This window comes from Trachurus trachurus, assembly GCF_905171665.1.
Source record: "Trachurus trachurus genome assembly, chromosome: 12".
In the NCBI taxonomy this organism is placed as follows: Eukaryota; Metazoa; Chordata; class Actinopteri; order Carangiformes; family Carangidae; genus Trachurus; species Trachurus trachurus.
Window position 1 is genome coordinate 20,371,403 of NC_139908.1, and position 16,551 is coordinate 20,387,953.

General features: G+C 42.0%; 1 protein-coding gene across 1 annotated transcript in view; it reads left to right on the forward strand.

Moving 5' to 3' along the window:
• cntfr (ciliary neurotrophic factor receptor) overlaps window positions 1-16,551 on the forward strand; it is a 236,320-nt gene that overhangs the window by 203,842 nt on the left and 15,927 nt on the right. Inside the window, exon 7 of the mRNA XM_083983879.1 lies at window positions 3,828-3,991. Within this exon, the coding sequence (XP_083840005.1) occupies window positions 3,828-3,991 (164 nt within the window). The remainder of the gene's footprint in view (window positions 1-3,827; window positions 3,992-16,551) is intronic.

Sequence of the window (16,551 nt, forward strand, 5' to 3'; positions counted from 1 at the left end):
GCATGCTGTAGCCTTATATGGACCAATTGAAGTGCACTAAACATTATTGTATGCACACAAATTACAAAAAGCATGTGTAAACAGTTAAGGCTCCCACAGAGTCGGGCGTACTGTGCACGTAGCCTACTGTGTGCGGCGAGGACTAAAGTTTCATAGTGGAGCGTACGGTGTCACATTTAAAACAAGTCCATGTGAAGACTTCCGCACAGTCATAAAAATTGAGCTTTGCACGGAAGTGTCCGGCGGACGTCTGCTTTGGGTCTGATCGGACCGACTAGGGGCCTTTAAGTTTAGAAAACTTTTTACACACTGCTCTAAGAGTGTGATGATAGCAGTTAAAGGAGTTAATTGTCAGTTTGCTATTGTTTCATAGCTAATATTATTTTTATTAGTTGTACAGTAAGAGAACAGTTCTCCATCTAACTTCATTCCATGCAAACCCACTTGGTTTGTTTTTATTTCAATCACTTCTTTTCGAACTGACGTTCGCATGCTAACTAGCTAGCTCCCACCCAATGCCTCGCCACTTTTTAGGAGTAGCACACCTGAAAGAGTGTATTTATCAAAACCTCTGGTATTGTTAGTGCAGCAAAGGCAAAGGCTCCTGGCAACACTGGCAAGCACCCAGCTGTTAATGCTAATGTTGGCTATCCACCAAAAGCAAATCTTCACAAACTCAGTCGAAATGCATGAGGTTGTTGCTGTTTTTTTTGTTTCTTTCAGTTGTTTTTATGCCACTAGCTTGTTTTAATGTGTTTTTCAAATTTCAACTTAAGAAGCCCTGGGGGTAAATGTTTTTTTTTTTTTTTAAAGGAAAAGGAAAAACATTATGATGCTTAGCTGAGCTTGAAATTTGCAATGATAAAATGAGAATTTGCACTAAATTTGGATGGAAACCTGTCTAGTGTTGCACACATACACAGTACTTGGATACTGAAACTGGTATTTACCAACATTTGGGAAACAAAGTCCTATCTGAATACTAACACCTGAAAATTTACATTTCCCAGTTCCCTTGACTGCAAGTCAGTGGGTTTTTTTAAACTGGCTTTTGATTAGATGTGCAAAGTAGTGGTCCTGAAGTCATGTGATCCTGGTGTAGTTCGTTACGTCCAGTGACTGTATTTTAACCTTCAAAAATCAAAACAGTCATGTACATTTGTGATTGTTTTGCTGAATAAAACCTGTATTATAAAATGATGTTTGTCTCAGGCCCGATTTTATTCAATAATCTTAAAGCCAATGCAAAAGTCCCATTGGCTTTTCGGGTAACTGGGTGAGACTGGGTACGCCTCCAAAAGAAAGAACATTACAGTATAACCCAACAGACATTACACATGTAGTGGTTTTCGGTTACCACAACAAATATTTCTGTAAGAGCAGACAATTGTTCTCACCCATTTCATCCCATTTTGCTTTAAAAAATATTTTTGTAAGATATCACTGCAGATTGAAGCACTCCATTTTTTTTTTTTTACATTTGTTCAAGGGCGCTGATAGACGCTGTCATCCAGCACCTGAGTATATTCCATATTTTTTGATCTATTTGAAAAGGCCATTTATTTTAAAAAGGAAGATGGTGTACCGTAAAAAGAGGTTTCCATATCCTTCATTTCTTTATCATGCCGTCACACCTGGAGGCATTACGTAAAAAAGAAATATTAATGGTTTCGAAACAGTACAATCAGATGTTCCGAGAAAAAAACCTGTGCGAGCTCAGACACGCTGGTACAATGGGTTCTAGATGCAGATTTAGCACTTGGGAGATCTCTCACACCTTATTTGCTGCATAATCACAGCCAGCAGGACAGCCATTAAACAACTTTACATTTTTATCTTTTTAGTAAGGAAGATTAGCCGCGTATTCTGTCGTTCCGCTCCCAGCAGACGGTGCACAAAATGGCGTTGCCAGTCGCCGTTTGAAAGATTAGACTTCTTATACCCGTTTAAGCAATGGAGAGAAAGAATGGGCGGTGGCGGCGACTATTGCAATGTGACACTGAGACGAAGAAAGAGCAGCAGTGATGTGGACACAAATTTGAATGAACAGAGCCGGGGGAGGCGTGACAGACATTTCCAGGCCAAGCACGGACAGGCACAACAAGGGATCTTCTAAAATGAGACCCTGATGATCACATTTCATTTTTTATTTATTTCTTTTGTCTATTTTTACCCATCGTGTGTTTCGACATCCTTTAACCCCACGTTTGTCTGCTAATTTATCAGTAGTGGAGTACGACAGCTAATGTCTACCTACCTGCAACATTGCTTCACATTTCATTTCACACTTTGAGAGTCTTTCAACTCTGAATCTGTTGCTCACAACTTCACATCACACAGACTCCTATTGTCTCAGAGGAATTCAAACTCTCCATGCAAGAGCCGAGGAAGTCGTTTTTTTTCATAGACTGTAGTGCTATTAGCAGTGTCTGGTCATATTCCAGGTGCCGTCCCTGAGGTCGTCGAAAGGAAGGATGTGTTCATTACTCATTTAACACAAAGCTAATGCTCCATGTTTCAAGTCAGATGAATACTTTAAAAGCCTTCGGGACCATGCACCCATACAGATTTCTGTCCGTTTTGTTCCGTGCTGGTTGGACAAAGCTGCCGTGGACAAAGAATTCCTGCTCTCCGGTCTCTAATGACTTCACTTTGGTTTCACTCTGCCTGTATGCACTTGTCTTTCTTGTCTTTCTTGTCCTCCCTCTCTGTCTCGCCTTCCTCCCCCCCATTCCATCTTTTCTTCACACATTTACTTGAAGAAGGTCACAAAGAGATTCTCATCCCTTTCTCAAGGGAGAAAGCTGCCTGACTGCTTTTATCTGTCTCTTATCGTCTCCAGCCATCGTTCATATTTTTAATCATTCATTCTGTGAAGGTCGTATCAGCATGAGAGATGTCTGTCTGTCTCTTCTGTCTGCATCCGTCTCTGTCCCCTCTGTTTACATGCTTTTCCACCTGTGCGATGCTATGCTCTTTACCTGAATTACCCTCATTCTTTGCCGCTGTCTGTGATCAGACATTCAGACTGTATATCTGCTGCTACCCACTTTGTATTGTAACTTTGTGTGTGTGCGTGTGTGGTTGAGAAAGGGTGTCATGTAGCTAAAGCAGCAGTGGGAGTGATCTAACAAAGACCTGGCCGCTCAATAACATCTGAGAAGAGCTCAATTGAATTCTCTCCATTTCTCTGTCTGTCTCTTTCTCAGTGGACATCTATTCAGAATTCACATTTATACTTTCTTTTTATCAAGGACTGATGACTTATCTCCATCTCCTCTCTTTCTCTGGACCTTCGCTTCCTGTCGTTTCATTTGTCTGGATCTTACCCTGCGTTTCTAAATCTTTGCCTCCTTTTTTACGACGCATGTGTCAAATATCTGAAGCCCCGAGCCCAAAGATGCCTTTCAATTACTGTGGAAAAATGATCCCAGTCTGTTATTGTGTAGGTGGTGTGTTGTGATGGGGTGAGGCAAAGGTTTAAATTAGCTGAACTCTGTTGAGCCAGACTGTGCTGACCTTTGCGGGTGCATCCAATTGTTCAATTGCTAAGACCAGACAAGTGAACTATCCATCTGCAGATGCAGCCTCCAGGTTTGTTACAAAAATCCAAACGTTGCCAGCAATAAGTTGCTAGGAAAGGTACAGCTCAAGACCTTTTTTCTCCCGCTGTAATTTGTGCCATAACTCAAGGTGACATTTATGACATAGTTATTTTCTATGATTCTGGAAATCTCCAACCAGAGCCACGGAAGTTAAAGTTGTTTTTCTCGCCCATGACAAACAAAACTGACCTTTCTGATCTGATGTTTTTGTCCACCCCACAGTCAAACCAGACCCCCCAGAGCGCGTGACGGCGACCCCGGTCCATCTCAACCCTCGGAGGTTGGAGGTATCCTGGCAGAGCCCCGCCACCTGGCCCGACATCGACAACTTCCCCTTGAAGTACTTCCTACGGTACCGGCCACTCATCCGAGAACAGTGGCAGCATGTGAGTATAGTTCCGTGCGTGTTCATGTGTGTCTGTGTGCGTGTGATATTCACATCATTATGTCATTGAGAAGCAGTCAGGATACCGCAAGAATCCAGTTTGGAAAAAAAGGTTTAATCCATTGGATAAAAACCGTATGTCAAGTTTCACAAGCTGGTCCAGAGAGAATCTTGAGTAATGTAATGACTCTGCCATGGGCCAGAAGTAAAGGAGATTATAAATGGTTGAGAGTGTTTGTTCACATATATCTCCATTACCAAAAGCAGTGAGTCAACACTGGAAAACACCTGTGAGGTTATGAATCTGTATTTGGCATTTGCGACTGTGGTTGTTACTATAAGTCTTTTCTGGAAGTGCTGTTCCAAAGAAAAAGAATGACCTTCCGACTGAAGCTCACCTCATTGCAGAAATATTTCTCTGAAGGAAATGCACCGTTAGGTTATCGTATATTTTTGTAGCCAACTACAGAAATAAGTCCCACTCATGTTTTCCTACAGTATACGGTCAGTAGTAAGTAAATTAAACAGGGGTATAAGACAAATTCATCACTCAGAGAGAGATGCCTTTGGTCCAGTCTGTAGCCTTCAGAGTTTGATCCGTGGTCAGACAGACATAATCACACAGCTGCTTATGTTTCTGTATCTGACTGTTTCTTCTGGGTTCAGCTCCCTGAGGGCTTCATATAGTAAAAGCACATGTGTCCACTATGGAATTCCTGGGATGAAAGCCGTGTCTGCTCAGGTCTAACGTTGCAGCGCTATTATAATGCACGTCATTGGTTCTCAAAAGGTGTTGTTCCAAGGACTTGGGTTACGGACCTTCATATGGAGACACGTATATGAATTATGAACAATCTTTTTTTTTTTTCTGTCTCACCATCCCTGTGTGTATCCTTCAATGAGCCCTTACTCCTCTGCTACTACTGAGCTTCATCAATATTTTAGTCTTTTCCTTCTGTTCTGTCTCTTTGTCTTTTTCTGTAACTACCACAGCAGTTCACTTCCTTTAGTTTAAAAGTTTGTGAAGTTTACGTGCTTGCTAGTTTGGTGTCATTTATTTAGTAGGATATAGGCTATGTGAATTACTTGTAAATTATCAGTTTCCATGCACCTCAGTGTGGTTATTTGTCCCCACTTGGCTTTGTTCTATGTGGTTCATACAAGTTGAACTAAGGATATAAACACACGAGAGAAGCAATGCCCAAGACATCCTTGATTTTAGTCCTCCCCCTTCATTATGCTGCTTTCAGGGCCTTCACAGCCTTGAACCAAGGGCTTTCTGTTTGTGATTGATCAACAGGAAATGAATTACAGCTATTAAAATCACTGATCCAATGTATCAAGTGATTTATGAGGTTTGAGGATTAGCTGGATCCTGCTTCTGAAATATGAAGATTTGCTCAGTATTATATTGCTGACTACCAAACAAAATTAGGAAATGAAGCAACCTTATTTTTAGCCTCTTGGAGGTTATGATGGGCGTTTTGATTTAGGATTTTATTTTAATATCTTTAAAGATTAAATTGTATTTTTTTTAAAGAAAGAAATCAAATGAATAAGCATTGTCCCGTTACCTAGCTACGAGATACATCTCTGCACCAAACTTCACAAGTAACGCATGTAAAGACACTGCTGCTCTCTATCTCTCTGCTCATCTCTACCCATGTTTCTCTGACACACACACAAACACACACACATGCACAGAGATACGCTCACAGAAGTTAGACTGAAGAAAGTTCTGACACTGCTTCAGATCTCTGTGGTTTGAACTGCTGATTAAACCCGACACACACTCTTGGTTTTCCGTCTCCCACTCACCACTAATCAATCAATATGTGAGCTAAAGCATAACGTGAAGGGCGGGAAACCTTAAGTCAATATTTGGATTGGGTAAGAACACATAATTTGGAAATTACATAAATACGGACGATGACAGCTGAAAACTGCAGGGTTTTCCGTTTTTGTAGTTGCCTTTGATGAATGTCATGGCTGTGGTTTTAACTTTTGCAGCACTAAGTGTGACTTTCAGACGGGGGAATTCTGCACTCATCACCTGTGAACCTTTATGGTTGCATTTCTGCCCTTTTTATTAGATGTTGGGAGGCAACGATGGTGTGCAGTCTGGTCAACAAATACATTACTGATCTTTGTATAGAAATAGTTTCTGCTTAATTAGCTCAATTAGTCATGCCACGAGTTCTTGAAACAGTCAGTCTGAAATAGAGCTAAGTGACAACCAGTGCAAAAACTATTATTTCAGTTATTGATATATCACTGTATATGTATTAGGCATCTTAATTTGACAGCCTATTTCCTATCTGAGTGGTTTTGAAGCTCAGTGGGCTGCTTTGCCGTCGTTATCTTGGCATTGCCCGACCCAGGCTGACCCAAAAATAGGCAAAATGCACTACAACATGTGTGGTGCTGAGAATTAGGTGGGTGAAGATGCTTGCCACAACCCTTAGTAAAATGTATGGGAGTCTACAAGGTCACATTTCGGGCTTAGCTTCAAGTGGTCATGAGTGGGACGGCTGGTTTGATATTTCTGAGCCTCTGAGGTTTCTGCTTGGTTATGATATTATGGCCCGCAGTTTTGTTGGTAGATGACATCTCGCAGCACTAGCAATTAGGGCAGGAGCAAAGGGAAAAGTGCAGCTTTTAGAGTACAGCTACTCATTATGTTAAGTTGTGGTGGATGGGGGGGGGGGTGAACAAAATACAGTAGGCTATTATAGCACAGGACAGGGGTGATTGATTCCCATGTGGAAGTGGCAGTTTGTTGTTGTTTCTATTGTCCGTGACAAAGTTATCCCAGTTGTTATCATTGTAACCATGACAACAAAAAAACTAACCAAGCCTAGACCGTTATTATAGTAGCCATAGCAATGAGGTTAAGTAGGCTGCTCTTGATACAGTTGCCGTGTTTATTATTGTTTCCATGTCAACAGGGATCCGGTATGCCTGCCACCATAGGGGTGCCGTTTCAGACACTCCTATCAGTCCTATGAGAGGTTTTTTTTTTTTTTTTCCGTCTAGTAGTTTGTAATGGTTTGCTGAGATTGGACTATAGGCAAAAAGTTGTAGAATAAGTTTGGATTTAAAACTATCAAGTGTTGACATAAATCATTCAGTGGAGTTAATGAGGTTGCCAAAATAAGATAAACTGTTTACTGGCCCCATATATACTTCATTAATTATAGCCTCAGAGGTTGAATACTAATTGAAGGGCTCGGTGTTGCTGAGGAACTCTTGCTTTAATGTGGTGAAATAGCAGAGCTGGGTGAGAATGGCTTTCACATGTAACATTTTGAAATGTGTTTTGAGTCAGGAATGAAAGCGCTGGTGTGATCAGACTGATCTTTAGAGGAAACCATCCATCCTCCGGAGGAATGAAGGGATGACTGGTTCAGATACTTGCAGTGACGGAGATTCATACGGAAAAGAGGAAAATGAGGGAGAGTTTTGAAGTGGAGATGAATGGAGCGCACCAGAGAAGAAGAAAAGCATTAATGACTAACAGGCTCTGGTGGATACAGTAAAGAGACGGGCACAGTGTGCGAGGTAGGCATTCCTCGATACATTTTGATTAAAGTCAGAGACTGACAAAGGTGATTGAAATGTAGACTCATTCGGATGAGTGACAAAGAATGCGGCGGGTGAAGAAAGGAAACTAAGAACTTATTGCAATAGAAAAATATGCAATGGGATGAAGGCTACAGAGTGAGGCCACAGAAAAATGAAAGAAGAATGATGTGTGGGAGTTATGGAGAGAGAGTGGAAAAAAGAGAAATTGGCATGTGGAGGGGAGCGTGATTAAAGGTATGAAGAAACGTCAGCCTCAAATAGATAAATGGATGAGAGCGTGAGAGACAAGAAGAAACAGGGAGCGCTAGAGGCTACTTTGAAAGCGAAGTTTTATAAGCTATCAGTTACAAGGTGTTTCAAGTTAAAGGGAGATAGATGAATGGTTCATGGGAAGAAAGGAACGAAGAGGAGAGACAAAAAAACAACTTCTGGAATATGTTAAAGCCATAAAATAGTGGATAAAGTAGAGAAATAGGGGGAGGCTTTGGATTTGAGACCAACAGAGGAGCACAGTGTAAATTCTGGATGGTTTTACACATGAGTAACTTCGATAGGGAGACAGAACAGACAGAAAGATCCTCAACATAGGTAACTGATTTGCAAACTGGCAACAGAAGGAGTCATGATAGAGAGGAGAGATGGCAGGAAGCAGGGAATGCAGATGTAATGTGGACTGGAATCGATCTGCTTAATTTGAATTTTGTGCAAATTGTCGACAATGAACAATGACATTTCCAGTAAAAGATGATAGGCGAGTGAATTTAGCTTGTTGGCACCGGAACTCCTCCAAAAAACTCATATAGCATAAAGTTGACTTCAAGTCACCGCGGCTGTCTGACTCAGGGAGACTATAGCTGACTTCCTATCAGTAATATAGGGATAGACTGTGAGAAGACTCTGTACACTGATCTGAGCTCTGTGTTTGTGTTTATCATCTCTGCTTATGAGAGGTGAAGCCATGAGAGAGTCAGCGCGCTGCTGATTCGGCTTTGTTCAGCCTGTCCCCAACGTGCAGTCTGGTCGCTGAAGCGCTAGCTCACTAGCCGTCTGCAGTCATCAGGCTGATCAGGCTTAAGGTACACAAACAGCAACAGGAGGTGGATTGATGTCAGTCATGTTTCTGCTCAGACTGATTATTACAATGGAAATCTGTGCAGTACAACACTCTATCTAAATGACTGTTATAGTCTCACTATACACTATACACTTTCATCAAAAGAAACAAGTCAGTCTAAACCGTTTGCCAAAATGATCACTGCTTTTAAGTTGAGAAGACGTTTTTACAGTATTATTCTCATGTTTTTGTCTAGTACATCAAGAACCAACAATATGATGTTTCTATCATGTGTTGGTCTTGCTGCAGGAGAAATATTGAAGAAGAAAAAAAGATATTTCATCGTCATGGCCATAAAAGCATACAATAAGATTTTATGATGTAGGATAACAAGCAGCGATCTAAAAATAGACACAGCATTTTATATTTGTAAGAACATACAGTAGCATATGGTCTTTTAAAAATGATATATTGCTTTAGGATGTGCAGTGATGTAATGTTATTGAATTGGCTCTTATTGTAGCGATGCGTGCTCTGGTGTCCTGAGGCTGGAGACAGAAACAGCAGCTGAGTTGCAATGAGCTCAGTTACAGGACATTTCCTCCAAAGGGCAACGCGCGCGGGCAGCTTGTATGATGCTCGCATCATTGCTTGTTGACACACTGTACATCAACACTTATACAGTGTGTCAGTCTTATTTCTTATGCGCATCGGCGCTCTGGAAAAGTGGCAATTCCACACACGCGCGCGGCGCTCCCTAGATGGACACATCCTGGCTGCTAGAGGCATCAGAAGACAGATCAAATGGTGCAACTCTACAGTACGTGCCTCGGGTTCAGCGCTTTGCACCGACACGAACGATCAAAAAGGGTCATTTGATCCATGGAATGGAATCCATCATTGTTCGCTCTAAAGAAAATCATCATCTTCATAGTATAGAGTCCAAATTGTGAGATAGTGAGTCAAAATCTCTTTCATTTCAATAGGGAGAACTTGTCAAATCAGATTTTTATTGTTGTTGTTTTTGTTCCTCTCAAGAAATTCCTGGATGGCACTTTCCATTTGACATTATATCTGTAATCTGATCTTTAATAGAGATGTAATCATCACAGAGACAAGAAGAAGCGACACACCTCTGTGCGTGCAGACGTTCGGTGAATTGTTCCGTTTCCCATGGCCTATAGCATCGCACTGTTTCCATCGCCGGCCCTCGCTCTCCCTTCACTGAGATATGAACTCAAACTCTCATAGCAATTAGAGCAATGGTCCAGTAACTGTGATAAGAACAATTTCAGATTGCTCAATATTCTCTTTGTGGTATGAAACTGCATCTGCTGTGCTGTAATTGCCCTTTGGGGATGATGCTGAACTCCAGTCGACTGAAAACACACACACGCAGATTTCCATGCAGGACACTTTCACGCACAAAGACACACACACGCAGACGGAAATGAACAGATGCGCATACGCTCTTAAATGCTGGTATGCACATAAATAAATACACGCTCTTGTTCTTTCTAATTACAAAGATTAATATACATGGAAATGCTTTCCCCCCGGTGCCCGTGCACTCCCGAGCATCAGCGTACATGTGAAAGCAAGAACACACGCAGTCACAGATTATCAGAATTATACTAACAGACATTCAACACATGGGCAAACAGCACTATATACAAAACTTCCATCACGTCAAGTCTTGCTGAGAGAGTTCAGGGAGTTCATATCCATTGTTTTCGATGTCATTGGGCTAAATCGCTGCTTATAGTGATCAACATGTTCTTTCTTATTTTTAAGATAATAGCCCAAATCTCTGGATGGTTACTGAAACAAGTTTGATTTGTGTTGGAAATACACAGAAATTATCTTGAAGGATTTTGCAGACTGAAAATTACTTGAGAACATTGTACACTTTATAGAGAGAGACCAAACCAATCCTGGGTCTGGCCTCTGTTTCCTCTGGGATTCTGGTCCATGTTGACATGATTGCATAACATCATTTCTGCGGATTTGTCAGCTGCACATTCATGCTGCCAATAGCCTGTTCTACTGCATTACATTTGCTACATTTGACTTTTCTCATAAAAAGGGACTTATAAACGAAGGACAACACTGGAGCTGCACATCCCGTCACGCAAGATTTTCTACCGGATTCACATGTGGTGACTGTGGAGGCCATTCAACTCCGCTGAACTCATTCCATGTTCACGAAACCCAGTGTGAAACGACTTTAGCTTTGTGACAGGGTGTATTATCATAATGGAAGTAGTAATTACTTTTGCTGAGCACCATTTGCAGCCAAACTGATGCCAAAATCTAACATCAGCATCTGGTTTGTCCGTGTTACCTGAGCCATAACCGGTTTGCCCACTCCCCCTCTGGCCTGTCACATCAACAAGGTGTTCCCATCCGAAGGAGTTCTGTTCCCCAGAATCTTTTTTTGCTCTTCTCACCGATTCCTGAGTAAAAAAAAAAACTCTGGAGACCGTTGCGTGAGAATCCCAGGAGTGCAGCCTGTCTAGCACCAACAAGTCACTGAATCCCATTTCCCTCCCCTGCTTTGATGTTTGATGTAAACAATAGCTGGAGCTCCTCCTGCCATGTGATTGGCTGATTGGATAATTGCATAAATAAGCAGGCGTACAGGTGTTCCTAAGACAGGATATATCTGCATATAATAGCACACCATCACACCTCCATATTCTCTTGAAAAGAAATGAAAATGAAATGTTACGTAAGGGACACAAACAGTCTGACACACAGACGGAGCGAATAAATGAAGCAGCCGGAGCAGAGAATAGAGGTGGACTTAAAATTCTTCTTCCTTTAATCTGTGTCCGCTTGACCAACACAGCCTTTCATTCGTTTATTTGTCCCACATTTTTCCTCCTTTGTCCTTCGGCCTGACACACCGCATCCTCCTTCTCCCATCCATCTCCCTTATCCTCCCTTTCACCTCGCTCTCTTTGTCGCCTTCCTCTCCCTCTATCGGTTTCTCTCTATTTTTTTTTGCTTCCCTCCTTCGCTGCCCTCCTCTCTCCTCCTCCGTTCATCTCCACCATTGTTCCCACTTCGCCATCGTTCTCTTCTACCACCAACACACCGTCTCTCTCCCTCTACATCAACTCATCCGTGTAATAATGGTCTTTGTGTGTTTGCCAAAAGTCACTCTCCTCCTGCGAGCACTTAGATGAATCAATAGTGAGCCAAGAGCTGTGTGTATGTATGTGTGTGTGTGTTGGTAAGTAGATTAACACAGATATAGTCTACAGTATACTGTATGTGTGTGATAGTGTATGTCAGTGCGTGCTCTTTTTTTGCCTGTTTCTGTGCTCTCTGTTTTGGGGATTGACATTATTATTATCATGGCAAAGGAAAAAGCAGAGATTGACACTGGTTGAACGGTTTTCTAACTCATTCTGACACTGAATGTTGAGAAATCCAAACAGCTCCTCCCTCATTTTCACCTCTTTCCCCCCTTTCTCCTCTTTTCTCACCCTCTTCACCTCCTCTACCAGTCCTCCCCCTCCTTGTTGCATTTTCACCTCCCAACCTCATTTTTCTCCTCTCTCAGCAATCCACGGGGTTGTGTACCATCACCCACTCATCCCTCCAACTATCCCTCCATCCATGCATTAAGCCAACTATCTACCCATCCATCCCTCAAGCCATCCATTTGTATCTATGGGTGCACATGATAAATGTTTAGACCTTGTTCGGGGGAAAACATCCCATCTAAAGGACACTGCCAAAGACAGACCATTTATCAAACCCCATCTTTCTAACACACAAACACACACACTCAAACACAGGCATGCGCGCACACACATACACACACAGCTGATTCCCTGCTGTCACACATGAAAGTCATCATCATTTAGCTCAGCTGTCAAAATACATTAAAGTCTAATTGTGTCCGTTACCTTTACATAACCACACAAACACAGCAGACCCATTATGAGCTTACAGACTTTACACATGTGTTGGCTTTTTGTGTTGTTTTTTTAAACATATTTTTGACAGAATCTAAAAATCAGGAAAAGTAAAATAAAATCATGAAACGATTTTTTGCTCTCATTCTTGTCGTCATGACAGAAGTTAGAGAACATGTGGGGAAGGGGCAGTAAAGGAAAATATAAAAGGGAAGTCCCGAGGCAGAAAGCAACACCAACAGAGAGGCAGCTTTTCTCTGTTAAACACTATTATACAAATACATGTAGATCACTCATTAGAGAGGGAACTCTCTTATCTAGTGTGTATGTGTGTTTGCGTGTGTGTTTGTCAGAGTGCAGTTGGGATATTTCTGCGTTCTCTACTTGCTGTGCTTTAGAGAATTTACTGTGTAAGGGTGAATGAAGATGAATGGGGCCACTGCCCTCCTCCTCTGCCTCTATTGATTTCTATATCACCATGTCAATCCTTGGCCTGTCAAACACACACACTCCTATCTTCTCAGAGATGTCAGGCCACACACACTTACACACATGCACACACACACACGGTATTGACCTCATCCTGGGAGCTCGTGTCTCATGGCTAATAAAGTACTGATAGAATGAAACATGGAAACTCACCAAAGCTTGTTAGGATTTGACAAACAAGGCTGATTTTTCCCCCCGTCCTCCCACACAAATATGAACACAGAAATAAAACTTTGAAGTTGAATAACAAAAAAATAAATGCATTTATTGGCATGCTGCTGATTGTGTTGCATTGAAATTTGTAAAATAAGAATCCACCCATACTGTCTGACAGTGTTATCTTTGGAGAACAGAGGTTTGAGCTGGTGAGCAGCAGGTTCACTTCATCAACTTCTGTCAGCTTTAGTTTTTATCATTGGAGAAACTGGGCTGAAATCGTGCTGAAACTCTTAAGGGACATTAAAAAAAAAGTCCCTGTGGTGATTTGAGTGAAAGACTGATGATTCAGTTTGAGGCTTTCTGAAGAATGATTGGGCAGCCCCACAATTTGCCCAGCAGAAGCACCAAGCTGTTTTCATTGGAATTCATTTTCTTTAATTCAATTAATAGTTTTCTCCAGCTTTCTTTTGTCAGAGCTGGCATCCTGAAGAGTATAGCTGTTTGTCATTTGTTTGATTTTTCTGACAAAAACATCAAAGAAAAACAGCCGCTTCAAAGCCCTGAATGTCTTGACTTTCAATCCAGAACTTGAACCCAGCATAACTTTTAATGCTTTAAAGAAATAGTTGCTGGAAAAAATCCCAGATCTCAAATCCATTGATCCAGAGACAATCTGTACATCAAAGTTAAGACAGAGGTTTTATAATTTCAAACAGACAGCTAAGGAAACACCTAATTTCCTTTAAACCTCACAGCCAGGGTCTAAATTCTCCATGTGAAGAATTGGCAGCGTGACAGCTCAGATAGAGTCCTGGTGGATGGAAAAGCAATGTGTCCACAAGTTAAAAAGTTCAGGAGCTCCACCTAGATACCGCCTTACTGGATGAGGATGTGCCCTTTAGCAAAGTTACATATGGACAAAAGTATTGGACCATTGCCGACAGTTAAATTGGGGAGTCATAAAAGCTCCTGTAGGTGTAATAACATGAAATAATAACAATTTTGGGAGTGTCTGTGGGAGTTTTTGTTCATTTATCCAGAGGAGTATTCAGGAGGTCACTGGTGGCCTGGCTTCCTGAAATCTCTGTTCCACTTCATCTCAAGATGGGGTGGAGGTCAGGGCTCTGTGTGGACCAATCAAGTTCTTCTACACCAAACTCATCCAACCATGCCTTTATGGACTCTGAATTATACACTGGGGCTCAGTCATGCTGGAAGAGGAAAGGGCCTCCACAAACACTGTTCCCACAAAGTTGGAATCACAGAATTGTCCCAAATGTCTTGTTTTTTCCCTGGCCATTGGGTGAACTCCTGGAAAACCAACCCCAAAGAATATACCCCAACCCTTCATTGCAGTCAGGCAGGTAACGCTTTCCTGGAATTCACCAACCCAGGACTCGTCCATCACACTGCAAGATAGAGAAGCATTATTTGTCAATCCACTGAACACGTCTCCACTGCTTCAGAGACCAGTGACGACGTGTTTTACCACTCCATCCGACACTCAGCTTAGTGCTTGGTGATGTAAGGCTTGCATGGAGCTGGTTGGCCATGGAAACCCAAGGTTTCAAGGTTAAATTTGTTGTGCAGACGGGAACTCAGCTCTTATAAAATAACAGCCACGCAACAGACACCATGACAGAGAAAAACAATACAATCATCCCAATATACGGTATATACTGTATGTAAAAAAAATCATAGAAAAGTGCTTTACCATCTCCCTGGATCCACCTAAAGTTTAATATGAACAACATCACCTTGTGGCCTCACTATTTGTGGGTACAAAGCTACTTCTGTACCGTTTTGTCCTACCCTTAGGGACCACAAAACGGCAGCCAGAACGAAGGAGCTGGAACTCACCATGCAAAGGATGTGAGCAGTCATTTAGAATCGAGCTGGCTTTACGCTGCAGATCGAATTTGGTGAGCTCATTGGAACGACCCAGCCTTTCACAACTGTTTAAGGCAGACTGGTGCTTGATTTTGGTGCTTGTTTCTGTACACCTGGCAGTGATAAAACTTTAAGGTGTGGTGGTCCAATACTTTTGTTCATATTGTGTACCTCAGCTCTGCTGCTTGCACATAAGCAGGTGGAAAACTTGGCCAAAATGCATTAACTGTATACATCCACATACAGTACAGGAACTCAGGGCCTTCCACAGGTCAGCCTTGGTTAGAGCCGTTTCTGACAACTTTCACTTTAAATTGAAACCTGCAGAAAAATGCTGCAAGCCTCAGTTTAAGGATGCAATAACTTTAAGCAGAGAAAACACTTTAGAAGGAAGTAAGGGAGGAATTCTGATTTCAGATTTGTGCTTCACAATATGTTCTCATTTGACATTTTTGACACACCGGCATGACAGCATAAACCAGAGTTAATGTAGAGACGCCTCCACCGCTGTGTTATTGAAACTATCACATGCCTTTTTAAGGGTGCAAGGTCTAGGCCAGGATATATGTACTTTTTTTTTTGCCCAGGAGGTGGGGGTTAACTTCCTTTTACTGTAATTGCTGCTATGGCGATTGGGGCTTCAAAGAGAGAAATACTGTCTGAGAAATTACTCCTGGACCTGGTGTGTTCTGTACATGAATGTGTGTGTGTGTTCATGAATGTGTGTGTGTGTTCATGTGTGTGTGTGTGTGTTCTCAAATGGGAGCGCGACGGAAAAATGGGAGCTGTCAGTCAACCTAATGAGACCAACCTTCTCAGCGCGCACACACACACACACACACACACTCACTCACACACACATATACACAGAGTGCCATCGGGCCAGTGGAAGTGCCATATAATTGGGTTTCCTTTCCAGGACAACAGACATGCTCACTGGATTAGATCTGACCACCGACGCCAATTCTCTCCATGTCTCCCGCTCTCTGGTTTTCCTTTCTTTAACTGTCTCTCTCTCTCTTTTTGGCATATCTGTTTCTGTCTTTTTCTCAGCCTCTCCACTTCTCCCTATTTTTCCTGCTCTTCTCTTTATCTTTTATTCTTCTTCTCTTCCTCTGACCACTTTTCAGCTGTCCTTTCCACCTCTGACCTACACATGTACGGCGTTTTAATCCACAGCATGTACTGTAACTATTGTACGAGACAAAATATAGTTGATGACAGCAAGCATTATGTTCAATGTCAATTTTTTCCAGACTTATTGGGCACCTGCAATGACCTACTATGTAAATGTGTAATGGCAGGACATTGGATGAGATGACTTTATTGATCCCATTTAAAAAGTTATTGGAGGTTAAGTAGAAGGAGAGGTGGAATAATTAAACAAGGCATGTGAGAGGAGAGGAGAGGAGAGGAGAGGAGAGGAGAGGAGAGGAGAGGAGAGGAGAGGAGAGG